General features: G+C 41.3%; 1 protein-coding gene across 3 annotated transcripts in view; it reads right to left on the reverse strand.

Annotated features, from left to right (window-relative positions):
- Nucleotides 1-13,126, reverse strand: part of grin2bb (glutamate receptor, ionotropic, N-methyl D-aspartate 2B, genome duplicate b) — a 136,796-nt gene that overhangs the window by 93,833 nt on the left and 29,837 nt on the right. For all 3 annotated transcript variants that reach the window (XM_085459527.1, XM_085459528.1, XM_085459526.1), the window contains exon 3: nucleotides 11,715-12,404. In XM_085459527.1, coding sequence (XP_085315653.1) covers nucleotides 11,715-12,404 — 690 coding nt within the window. The remainder of the gene's footprint in view (nucleotides 1-11,714; nucleotides 12,405-13,126) is intronic.

Consider the following 13,126-nt stretch of genomic DNA (forward strand, 5'->3'; position numbering starts at 1 on the left):
TATTTTAAATCTTTATACCAGTACTTTCTATATGTCGACACACCACACTCGTAACAATCACAGTCTCTATGTTTTGTGTCTATTTTCAGTATGTCATTAAGTTGACCTTGAAGACTTACATCCACCACAGTCACCACAGTGGATCGTTAACATGACTCGACTCTACATTCCTAGTTTTTATCAGGATTTATTCAAAACTTGACACGCATGCATGCAAATAGTACCAAAAACATAACCTCCGAGGCAGAGGAAATACTTTACTACAAAAGTCTGCAAACTAATACTAGAAAATAATGGTTACGTTTTTTTGGGGGGTTTTTTGAGTAGTAACTTACAGTTGATGATAAGTTAGAATAATATCTTTAATAAGAATGAGCAGTAATTATCTTAGTAGCACAACGAGCATAAAAGTCCAGCCACACCCAGGCCTGAGATCTACTTAAATAGAACCCGTCTGACAAAGTAAAGTAGGCTAAAAGAGCTCAACAAGCAACACACCATGCCACATTCGAAAGAAACTCAAGAACAGCTGAGAAACAAAGTCATCAACAAGTCATTTCTAAGGCTCTGGAAATCCAGTCAACCATGGTGAGAGCTGCAAACTTGGAACAGTTGCAAATCCTTCCCAGCAGTGGGAAGGTTTCCCAAAATGACTCCAAGAGTGCATCGATGACTCATTCAGCAGGTCACAAAAGAATCCAGAACAACATTTAATAACTGCAGGCCTCACTTGCTTCACTTGACATCAGGGTTCATGATTCAATAATATGAAAGAGATTGGGCAAAAATGGCATCCATGGGAGAGTTTCAAGGAAAAAAACACTGCTCACCAAAAAGAAACACAGGCTTCTCTCACATTTGCTAAAAGAAATCTTAATGACCCCCAAAATTTGGGGGGAAATATTCTGTGGACTGAAGAGACAAACGTTGAACCTTTTGGAAGGTTTAAGTCCTGTTACACGTGGCATAAAACTAACACAGCACTTCATAAAAAATGCAATATAGCAACAGTTGAATATGGTGATGGCAGTGTTATGGCCTGAGGCTGCTTTGCTTCTTCACGACATGGAGAACTAGCCATATTTGATGGAACCATGAATTCTGCTATCTAGCAGAAAATCCTGAATGAAAATGTCCGGCCATCAGTTCATGCCCTGAAGCTCAACCAGATGTCAGGTTATGCAGCAGGACAATGATGAGAAACACACCAGCAAGTCCACCTCTAGAAGTGGTCTAGTCACAGTCCTGACTTAAATCTGACTGAGATGCTCTGGCCTAACCTTAAACAGGCTTTTCATGCTCAAAAATCCTCTGATGTGATTGAGTTAAAACAAAGAAGAGTGGGCAATAATTTCTCCACGGTGATGTGAAAGACTTGCTCCCAGTGATCACAAATGCGAGATTGGAGTTCTTGCTGCCAAAGGTGGCAGAACAAGTTATTATGTTTAGGCCACAATTCTATCAGCCTACTAAACATACCTCCGTTTGGCTGATCTAGAATAATAATAAAATAATAACTCAGTTCTCCTTTTCTGGTCTGAGTGAGTCTTTGTCAAGTTAGTTTCTTTCATGCAAATTATGGTTGACTGTGGCTATTTCCTTGTCACCAAAGCAATTTCAAGGTGGTTCTTCATGTTGAACCCTCTTCAGACTGATTTCAACTGATGACAGCCAGCAACCTCAGGGAACCACTCACCAACCTGTCAGGGAACCTACAGTTTTCCCTTATGACCCAAGGCTGCCAGGAGTCACTGACTGATTTCTAGGCCTTTGTGACTGAGGCCTTAGTCTCTTCATGAGTCAGCATGGACTGAATCCGCTCTGCAACTACTGGATGATGCAGAAAATTCTCACTGCAGACAATGACTCTGGTAAGCTGCTCAGCAATTCATGAATAATGACTGATAAATGAGTGGTAGCACAAGACTTTTGCACTATATTGCATTTGTCCTATGTTAGGCAATGCTGTGATATATATGTGTAGCCCCTCAAACTACATATCATCCTTAAAGGAGTACAGTATCAACTTCGGCATCTGATCTATGACTTTGCTGTCAGACTCTTGATGGATAGCAAAAATTAAATTGATGCGACAGATAAATGGGTGATGTCGTGTAAGTTGCAGTCTATGTATCGTCCAGTGAGAAGGTGGATTTTGTTTCGTATTTCTTGAGGTATGATTTTCAGATACTGTTCATCTGCTGTAGATAGATTTTTAGGGTTCCCACTTTTATCCTCCACTCCACAGTTGTTTTTTAAGGATGAGCAGAGAGATTCTCCAAAATCTCCAGTTTTTACTCACTGAAATATTGCAGTGAGTGGTGTAAACAGATTACATGTGCAAAGATTTCACTTTGTTAATATAATACTGTTTTTCTTCTTTTTAGAAGTGATCTAAATATTGTTGGCATAAGCGGGCTTGTGCTGGCATTGTGGGGAAAATATCTAAAGTAAGTTGTCAGTGAACATTTTTCAACTTATCTGATATGTTCATTAAATTTTTTGCCTCATTTGGACCAAAAAGACGTGCGTCAGACCGTGTCCCATTTTACATGCAAACTGTAGGAGACAGGTCTGAAAATTGAGCTGCAGCTGCGGGCTTTTAAAAACCAAATCACTAAACTCACCCTGAAAAAACTACCTGGACGTCATTACAGATTTAATTAACTCCTTTCCATTTGCGATTCACTACGAAAGACCAGCTTCAGGCTTTGTTGTTTCACGACACCTCAGATTAGACTGGGCTGCCTTGATTTTTAGCTTTGAGATTCAGGCACTCGTGTCCTCATACAGTACCTAAATTCAGCTGTCGAAGGCCAGAAGAACGACTGTCAAGCAGGATTATTTCAAGGCAGATTTCTTCCCTATCACAGCCTCCATCTGTTAGACTGGTAAAGGGTTAAACGTACAGCTAGGCTAGGAAAATAGGGACATCAATCAAATGCAGACTGCCACGGTACGTCACGAAGACAAAGTGAGCGAGAGAGAAAAGTATGTTTAAAGCTCTAATAGGATGGGATTCGTTTTACAGAGAGAGAATGAATAGAGTAATCATTACTGAAGCGTGCCTGTTGTTTTACCCTATCCAAATCCAGTCACTTCTTTTCTTCCCTGTGCAAGCCTACAAAGTAACCCTAACATGCCCAAATAAAAACAATCCAAAAAAAGGTAATGCCACAGATAAAATCTGAATTGGGGCCAGCGGCTCCAACTGACAAGAAAAGTCTTGTTCAGACTTTTCTTTGCTCTTGTAAACCAGCTGTATCACTGCAGTACAAGTGCATCAGCATCAATTGTGGAAGTTACATCAGACATATGGAGCATTTTTGTTGCGGTGACACTACACAAATGGGGCCGACACTCCCGCCTGTGTCATTTATGAGACTGATTGCAGACATCTCCTGCACAAATTGTCTTTCCACGTTACAGATGCCCTGTGTTAATGATTATGTTCTGCACATTTTCTGGAAATGAAGAAATAGGATTTAAAAATGAAAGTGACAAAAACAGGAAAGCTGATGAGCTATAAGTGATAATAGGTATACATGCAGTTTGTTATTGTAGTTTGCGCCTTAATTCTCTTGCCTTTCTGGATTTGAACTAATTGCCAAAAGGGGGCATTACGGTGGTAGCCCATTATCCCCTCATGTACAACTAGCAAGCATAATGGGATACCTGGTGCACGCAGGATGAAAGGACAGCACCCATAAAACCACAAACTGGGAATGAGAACAATCGCATGAGGAAACAGAGTGCACCCTTGGCTCAAAAAATCATCAGCTGCAACAGATTGGCAAGGACACGCATCACTGTACAGCTAGCAGTTGGCCTTACTAATGTCAGACAAAGTGGCCAAACAAGTCCGGAAAATAATTTACTTCTCCGATCATGTCTGCCTTACAAGAAGTCCACACATGCGTCTCTGAAAATAATGCCTATTTTAAGATAGAGAGGGTGTATAATTGCAGTAATCAATCAGGGAGCAGTGAATCAGTTTTCAGTGGCAGAGAGAGCTAGGTCTGCATAAAAAGATGAGTTTTTTGTTTTTTTATCCTGAGGAGATACGAAAGCAGCTTGTTCTTCTTATACAAAGAAGTTTACATTTCTTTCAAATGGACAAACCACGAAGCCACAGCACAGCAGCCCATTCATCCATGTGCTGTATTACTGCCCACCTGACAGACAGTTTTTCACCCAAGAGAGGCAGACGTTAAACAAGCAAGAAGTGCAAGCTGCAAGGCCCCTGTATGGGTTTAAAAAAAAACACAGTAAGAAGTATTGAATAGAGCAACAAAAGACTGGGCAAAAAAAAAAAATCACCTTTAAGACAAGCAGACCATTTATGAGAAATAGTATCTGGATGCTGTATGCCTCTAGGTACCTTGTTTGTGGCGCAGACAACTGCTGTAATCTCCCCAAACACAGGCAAAGAGGCTATTATCACTGAACACCAGCATGCTCGACGTATCCACATGCATGCACAGACACACAGCTTAAGTCCCAACAATAGATCTGAAAGACCTCATTAGTCTCCAGAGCCACAGTTGAGTGCGGGCCAGGACCAACTCTGTCGCCCTATTATGCCAATACCAACACATGGCACACACTGAATTAATGGCTAAATGGAAGCGTGCAAATGGTTTGGTGCATAATGGGCCTACCTGCAACTGTCACAGTTTCATTACAATGAAGTACTGGAAAGGGAAATAAAGCCAAGGACTCTGCAAAGTATGAGATCAGTTTATTATTTGCTCGCATCATCTCAATATAGACTGTAATGCATGTGGAGGAGTCTCGTTTAAAAGACTGAATGCGATAAAGAGGACAAGCATGTCTAGTGCTGTTTTCACCAGTTCCTGAGAAATCGAGTGGCTTGCTCTAAAGTTTGAAATAAATTAAAGGCTTCAGCAGGAACAACAGATTAGACATCTACTGTCTGAGAGGGAATTGACTGGTTACAGTATGAGAACTAAGTTACTGATGCAGGAAAACCTCTCCATGTTATGGTCCTGGGTCTTGCGCCAGCATTTTGTGTTTTTGGATTTCTAAGTTGCGTTGATTATCGCTTATCTTCAGTTTGATTCTTAGTTTGTTTATTCAGTTTTCAGCTTTGTGCTTTTGTTCCAGTTACTGTTTATGATATTTACCCTGCCTCCCTCGTGTCCATTGTGCATAGTTAAGTCTCTGTCACTGATGTTCTCTTGTTTAGCTCTTCCTGCGTCATAGTTTGGAGTTTTCTAGTTTTGTGTATCTTTATATACTTCTATATTCTGTATTGTTGACATTCAGGCTTTCTGTTATGATGTTGTAGCTCTGTTCCATGATCTGTGCCTTAAGTTAATGGGAGGTTGTTCATCACCTTCTGTATCTCCATTTTGTTCCCTTGTGTCTTTTAGTCTTGGTTTCTGTTTGTTACTTCCTGTTTTATTTTGATAGTCTCCCGTCTTGAGTGCATTATGTTCAGTTTTGCTTCCCTTGTTGCTTTAAGCCCCTTTTCTATTAGTACCTACTCGGATCGACTCACCACAGCTCAAATCAGATCGACTGTTTTTTTATACCACCTAATGTGCGTGCTTGTTGTTATAGCAACATGTCCAAGCCCCTGTGACGTAATTAGTATATGAGACCAATGCTAAAAATTCGAGGCAACGATATACCTGCTGCTTGGTCTGTGACTTCTCAGTCCAACGCGTTGTTTTTGTAGCCATTTCCCTCGTTGCTGGGTTTCAAAAATGGTGGTTGTAATTTCTGTGAACGAGATGCTGTCATACCTCATCAAGTGACGCCACTGACCAGTCAATCAGTCGAATGCTGTCGGACAATGTCGCATTTTAGTACTTGCTCGGATCGCTTGGAACACCAGCTAAGCAGGTACTATGTCCTGATGGAAAACCCTGAAAACTGTGGCAAATTGATCGGAGTAGGTACTAATTGTTTCTACTAGAACCTAATTCATTGTTTCTAACAGCAATAAAACTGTCTCTTTTAGTTCATCTCTTGTCTCTTATAGTTAGTCCTACTCTTCCTGCCACACAGCAAACCTGACATCCTGTTTGATTTTTGATACTCTCCTGTGTCATGTACATTGTATTTGGTTTTGCTTCCAATTCCAAGTTTTCCCGATTAGTTATAGCTGTGTTTCCTGGTGTTTCCATCTCCATAATGACCTTGTATGTGTTTACAACTCTTGTTTCCCCTTATTTTTTTCTGGTTACTGTTCCTGTCGTCTCGTTTCATAGCTCTCTGTGTGTATGTCTGGAGGTCCTGTGATTCCTTATGGACCAGGTTTCCTTCTTTAATAAAGCTTTTTTTCATTTGACACCAACCTATGAGTCTGCATTTGGGGTCACCTCCATCACTAAACCTGACATCCAGCTGCTTTTTTGCAGACATAATTGCACAAACATGCAAACACATTGTTAAAGATATTCTGTTATCAAGTACTCAGATGCAATGAAATATCACTCAGACACTTAGAGCAGTTTTAAACGTGCACGGGTGAGAGACTCAGGGAGAGACTCACACACCTCCTTGGTGCAGTCTGGCTTTATTTATACACATCATGAAGCATACAAAAAAGGAAATATCATCCTTATCTTGTCAAGAACGCAGGTGTGGTTTCTCAAAAACTTTGTGTTTTCTACAAGGTTGTTTCTTACTCTTGGGTGGCGGTTTCCTGCTGCTGACAATTAATGTGAAGGCAAACAGTGACAATGTGAAGGCAAAAGAGTGATTATGTGAAAGCAAACAGTTTCCGTTATAAAGTAGGGAGCCAGCAATTAAAATATACAGCTGGTTGAGTACAGAAGAGAAATATAAACACTCTTAGTTGATTATTATATGAATAATAAAACCTTTAAAAACAAAAATACTCTGACACACATGTTTCTGCAACTTGTTGTGTTTCTAGTTTGGTCTTTTGGACTTCCTGTATCTATTGCCAGCTGCTCTAAACTAAGTCAGAGGTCTTCAACAGTTCACACATGTGAACTGTTAAGAGCTCCTTTTTTGAACGAGCAGCAAAGCCAGTACAAGAAGAGGAGGGGTTGCAGAGGTGTTTCGATTTCACTCACATTTGTTTCGATTTACCTCACTGACTAGCTGATTAGGTTTAGGAGAAAGTCAGGGTTTGGTTTAAAAAGAGACATAAATAAGTTCACAGAAATAAATGCACACTGTGATGGTGAAGGTCACCAGTCTGTTGTGCCAAGTTGGGAGAGACACTGGGTCATTAAAAGCTGAACTGATCGGGTTTTCATCTCCATGCTTTGCCACAATTGTATAAAATCATGCACCAAGCCGTATATCCTGCATTTATAAACATTTACGAAAGAACGGCGTCGGTTTTGAGAGGTCACTGGTTTGGTAGTTGGATGGCACCACAGCAACAAATCAGTCTCTAAAATCTATTTCTTCTTAGACAATCCACGATCAACTATCAGTAAAGTTAAAGAGTGTTGTCGTGGAGTGCTGAGGTGCATAGTACATAAAAGTCACGAGTCCTTTAGGTGTATATATGGCTCCATTACTTTTGCCATATATGTAAGGTTTTCCAGGCTGGTCCTCTCCTCAAACTATAAAACCTCAGGTCAGAGTGGTGCTACTTGAATTTTTATGTTAAGGAACTGACCAAAATCTAAAAAAAAACCTGATGTGGCAGTAGCACGCCACTGTTAAAGGAGACATTAATGTCAGTGGTTTGGAATATTTACAACACAGTAATCCCAGTTTACTGATGAAAACATATCAAATGCAAAATTTATTTGCCTCCTGCAGTAGAAATTATTAGAAAACCAAAATGTTCACCCCAGTCTTATGACAGCTCATAAAGCTATTTGTTACTGTGCAGGAGTGACAACATCATTTTTAACTGATTTCCAAGAGAGGCTTTTTACTACTTCTTCCTCCCAGCTTCCTGTCGTCTTTCCAGTGACTCAGGTGTTAGAGTGGTTTAAATACCAATCGGGCTGATCCCTGATTCTCCGGCCACATGCCCAATAATCTTTGAGCAAGATACCGAACCCCGAGTTACATCCATGAGTGCGAGTTTGTGTGTGTGAATGTAAGAAAGATAAAAAGTGTGTGTGTGTGTGTGTGTGTGTGTGTGTGTGTGTGTGTGTGTGTGTGTGTGAGAGACTGGGTCAATGAGACCTGCAGTAGAAAGTGCTTGGAGTGCTGAATTGAGTAGAAAGGTGCTATATAAGTACCATTCCATTTATACCCATGAGGGATAAAACCTCCAAAATATATCTTTATAAAACTGCTTCAAGCATGATTTTGCACTTGCATTCCTGAGATTATTCCCTGAAGGAACTCATCACACAGGTAAACTGGAAGATAAAATATTTTCCACCAGCTTCAACTAAACATAACCACAAAGTTTTGGCTTCTTGCTCTCAGCAAATCTTTTTTTGTCCGCCTAAAGCTAACTAACCACTGAATGAAAACAAAATTTAAGTATAAAACTCTCAAAGCTGAAGATCTTGTGACTTTTGCCACCACATCCAACAACACACAGCTCTTTCAAAGACTGGAACCGCAACAAATTTGGTCCGCGAGCACAATTCAGTAATTTATTTTACACTAGTTTGCAAAGTGTCACAGCTGTTGTTTGCGTGAATCTACACAGATTACATGAATCTAAATCGGAAAAACGGGGCAATTTTTAATGGTTTGTGTGACTGCACAGTTCAAAATAAAATCCAGCCGCTTTAAAAAATTTGAACTTACGCCACTGAAAGGCAAATCACTTTTCCTCTTAGTCTCGCTGGCCTGTTTTGGATCCTCTCTGCATTTTTAACCTCGTTTTTTTTTAGCGTTAATCTTTTCATCTTTCAATTCAAAACCTCACCCACCGCCACATCCTTAGCAGCCATGACCTTTTCTCTTTCAGCTCTGCTTTTGTCAGACTCAGAAATAATCATTGCTTTCCTCTATCTCACACTAATTGCTTTTATACAGTACGTAGAGGGAAATGTGTAAGCAAGTGGTTGCCGTGCCAACCGTATCCACTGCATTCACCCCCTCGTGTGTGTGTGTGACTGACAACAAGCAGAAGAAGAATAAAGGTTTAAGGAGAACGAGCCAAGTGAGCGGTAATCACTGAGAATGAGAAACTACTGAGATTTCCTGAAAAACTGTGTTCAGCATCAAATGCATTAACCCACACACATGCACACATTTCTCTCTCATGCGTCGCATTTCCTCAGCAGTGCTTTTACATGACTCTCACACTCTTATCAATCCTTTCGCCTCTGTCACTCTCAGCCTGTGGCCTCTGTCTCCCTGTCAGCTGCAAAATGCGATAATTATAGGTTAAGCAAACTCCTCTTCCTCCTTCACACCCACACACGTTGTGTTATGTCATAACCTTCACCCCCCCCCCCCCCCCCCTCACTTGTTTATTCTGTTCGCTCTGTCTTCATCTCTTCAGTATCATCTCTTCATTGCATTCTTTCTCTACGCAACGTCCATGCAACTGTCTTTTAGAGAAGCGGGGAAGAAAAGGCTGCGTAGGCTCTGAGTGTTTCTCACTGGAGAGAGCTCCTTCTTGCAAGGACATTAAAGCAGCTCTCTTTGATTTGGAGCATTCATTTGATTCTTTGTTTACTCAAATTGAGAGGTATCCTTGATTGAAAATGTTCTTTGAAGCAACAAGTCAAGGCACAAGATGCGATTTCCAGATCATATTAAACTCACTTGCTGTTTCGGGGGATTTTATGATCCATAATAAACATATTCGAGCACAGAATCAGTTCAAGCAGGCACAAATTCAAGCCACAAACAGCCATAACAGGCCGATTTCAGTTCAGCTCGGGCTCAATCACTACCCAGTTCTAATGGATTGCTATTTAAGTTGTGGTATTTTAAGTCACTTTAGCCTGCCTACAGTTGATGCATATCTGCAAGCTACTTTGCAGCCCACCTCCACTCCAGCTTCTTGTTTTCATGCTGTGTCTAACTTAATATCTGCTGTTGGTTTTGATGTCTGCTGTGTTCTGTGCTGGGTCTTGCTGCTATTCGTGGCAGCAACCCCTGGCCTAACCGAGCTGCTGAAGCTCAACCTGAGCATCAGAATAGAGGGATTTAAGTGAATCTGGATGTCGCAAGGTTGTTGGTGCCAGGCGGGCTGGTCTGTGTATTTTAGAAGCTGCTGATCTGCAAACTGTTTTTAACAGTAATCCAAAAAACACCCTCACTACAACCAAAGTATGCAGAAGAGCACTGAATTTAAAAAATACTGGAGCATGATGCAGATGGGCTTCAGCAGTAGAAGAACGGGACACTTGATCTAAAAGTCTCACAAAACTGGTCTACAGAAAATTTGAAAAACATTGCCTGGTCTGATGAATCTCTATTTCTGCCGCAACATTTAGGTGGCAGGGTGAAAAAACGGATCGTTGCCGTGTAGCAACTGTTCAGGTTGGTGGTGGAGAATTTACATTTTCACAATACACACGAGAGCTGCTAATGTGAAGTCTTTAACTGCAGCAGTTTTAAGCAATCTATCTGTAATTTTTTCTAATGATTATTTTCATCTCTGAAAAATTGCAAGTATGCAGTAGAGAAAAATGCATGTGCTATTTATTGCATGATAATATTTGCAGCTTTTTCATCGGAGGTTTTCAATCAGTATGAGCATACAGTGGTTTGACTTTTATGTGAGTTTTGAAAAATTATGGGCAATGGAGCTTTTCCGAGCCGACCCGAATCCCTGATTTAATTGCTGTCATTTCCTTAAAGTCCTCACCAGCCTCTAACATAATGCAGTACTGCGATAAAACTTTCAGGACTTTTAAAAATGTTCAATACACTTTAAAAAACACACTCAACTTATTCCACTAATAGATATGTGGCTGGAAGGTAAGATTTGTTTTTCCAAACTATAACAAGGTCAACAGAAACTTTTGCACTTGGTAACAAACAATATGTTGAATCTACTGTACGCCCCACAGCGAGCATGCATCTAAAAGTTAATTTAAAAAAAACTAAAAGCAAATTTTTTAAAAACTCCTCCTGCACGCTTGTACGGACCCCGCCATTCCTCTGTGAGAAACTTAAAAGGCTATTAACATGACATCTTTGAGGCTACATTTCAAAGCTGTTCTTCCATTTCGGGGTTATGGATTCTACTTGTGCAGCCCAGTTTGTGCCAAATCTCGTGTATCTCAGTCCCACAGAGATGGTTTTTTGACTTATTATGTATTCTTTTGTTTTCCACTGTGAGTCCTTTGAACGTTGAGTCGACTCGCTGTCAGGAGCTCCGATGTGACGTCAGGCTCGGAGGGCAGGGGGGGGGGGTCTATTAACAGCAAAGTCAATCAGTCGAGAGGCTGGTTTGGAATAAGAAGCAGCACCGAGCACCGAGGGGCTGATGCAACATAAAAAGTACAAGGACAAATTAACAAATGATACTACTGATAGACTTCACACTCATAAAAAAAAAACCAGTTCATTATCTCAGAAAAAATGATTCAGCTATTTGTTTTCTTTCAGTGAATTTTGACTGGAATTATTGCAGCTGATATGATTAATCTAGAAACCTGCACGGGAATTATATTATTAGTCGTAAGTACATTACTCTAAATTGTATCTAGGAGGCATTATTCTACAGCAGGATGAGGTGTATCTCTTTTCCCTTCACCTTAATATTTGTTCCCGATTATAGTGGACTGTGGATCAAAGCATTGATGCACTCAGCCGAGTTCTCCTACCTTAGCAGCCATGACCATGGCAGATCCTCCTCTGATGCCCAGTATGGGGATGTGTGTCTGTGCAGAGATGAAGTCCAGGATCTGAGCGATGGCCTCCTGATCTGTGTCGTCACCGAACACGACGCCTTGCAGTGGGTTCCTTGTCATTTGAGCGCAGATCCGATTGATGATACTTTTGGGGTCGGTCTCGTTCATGGTGACCACCTCGACTTTGGGAGGATACGGGATGTGGAGGAAGTCCTCCTTCTCAAGTCCAGCCCCCAAGGCTACTTCACTAGAGTTGCCCACCAGGATGACAGCAATGCTGAGCGAGTTGATCAACTTGGGACTGATGGGGGGAAGTGCTGGAGAGCCGGGGGAGTAATGCGGAGGGATAACTACACCCCTCTGGTTGCTGCCTCCCCTCTGGCCTCCTTGTCCCCCTGGGGAACCTCCAGGCCCAGTTCCTGGACCTCCGCCCCTGCGGGACTCGCAGACGGGCAAGAGGACAATGGAGAGGAGGAGCAGAGAGAAGGACAGAGAGAGGAAAGGCAGCGTCAGCCGAGGGCACGGATAAGGGTGATAGGATGACTGGTCTGGAGGAGGGGAGGGAGGATGGGGGGAGGAGGGGGAGATCAACTGCTTGTCCTGAAGATGGGAGTGAGAACGGTGGAGGCTGACAAGCATTGTGGAGGAGTGTAAATGCCGTCCCTGGAGGCAAAGAGAACAGAGACAGAAAGAGAAGATAAATGCAAAACATCTGAAAATGATGTTTAACACTTTAAATATGAACTGAAATATAAATTAATTAATACACAACAGTGATGATGCAAAACACGACCACCTGCAGAAAATGACAGTAACCACAGCCCACGTCAAGAGCTGGGACATATCAGATCACAGTACATTCAGAAAAACAGTCAATGACACATCAATTTGCAAAACAGGTCATGAACAGCCTGCAAAGTTTATCATCATCATGTTCTCATTTTTTCAGCTTTGCGAAAAAACATAAGAGAAACTTCAACAATATAACTCAGTTTACCTGTCGGTTTGCTGTAATTATAAAGAAACATTACTGTCATAAAACAAAAATGCGTAGGCACGGCTTCTCGAATTAGCCGTCCTACTTCGGTGGTATGGCAGAAAGGACGCTGTAAAACTGACAATAACACAGATAATAATAAATCATTTTGCTCTTGGGATGTGATCTTTTCTTGCAACCGAGTGCTTCCTGATGCAAAATACAGGAAAAAGCCAAAAGGTGTAGCCTAAATCGCTGCAATTCCATCCACTGAGCTTGATTGGACCCTTTTGTAGGTTGATTCTGGCCTGCGAGTCAGCTTTTTGACACTCTTTTATTAAGCTTGTAAGCAGCTGGATCTTACAGTCAACATCTTGCATATTGAAGGTGTAAATACCTGAGCTGTTTT

Source organism: Copadichromis virginalis, linkage group LG6 (assembly GCF_057382275.1).
Source record: "Copadichromis virginalis isolate Kocher_CV1m ecotype Utaka linkage group LG6, C_Virginalis_male_GT1.1, whole genome shotgun sequence".
In the NCBI taxonomy this organism is placed as follows: Eukaryota; Metazoa; Chordata; class Actinopteri; order Cichliformes; family Cichlidae; genus Copadichromis; species Copadichromis virginalis.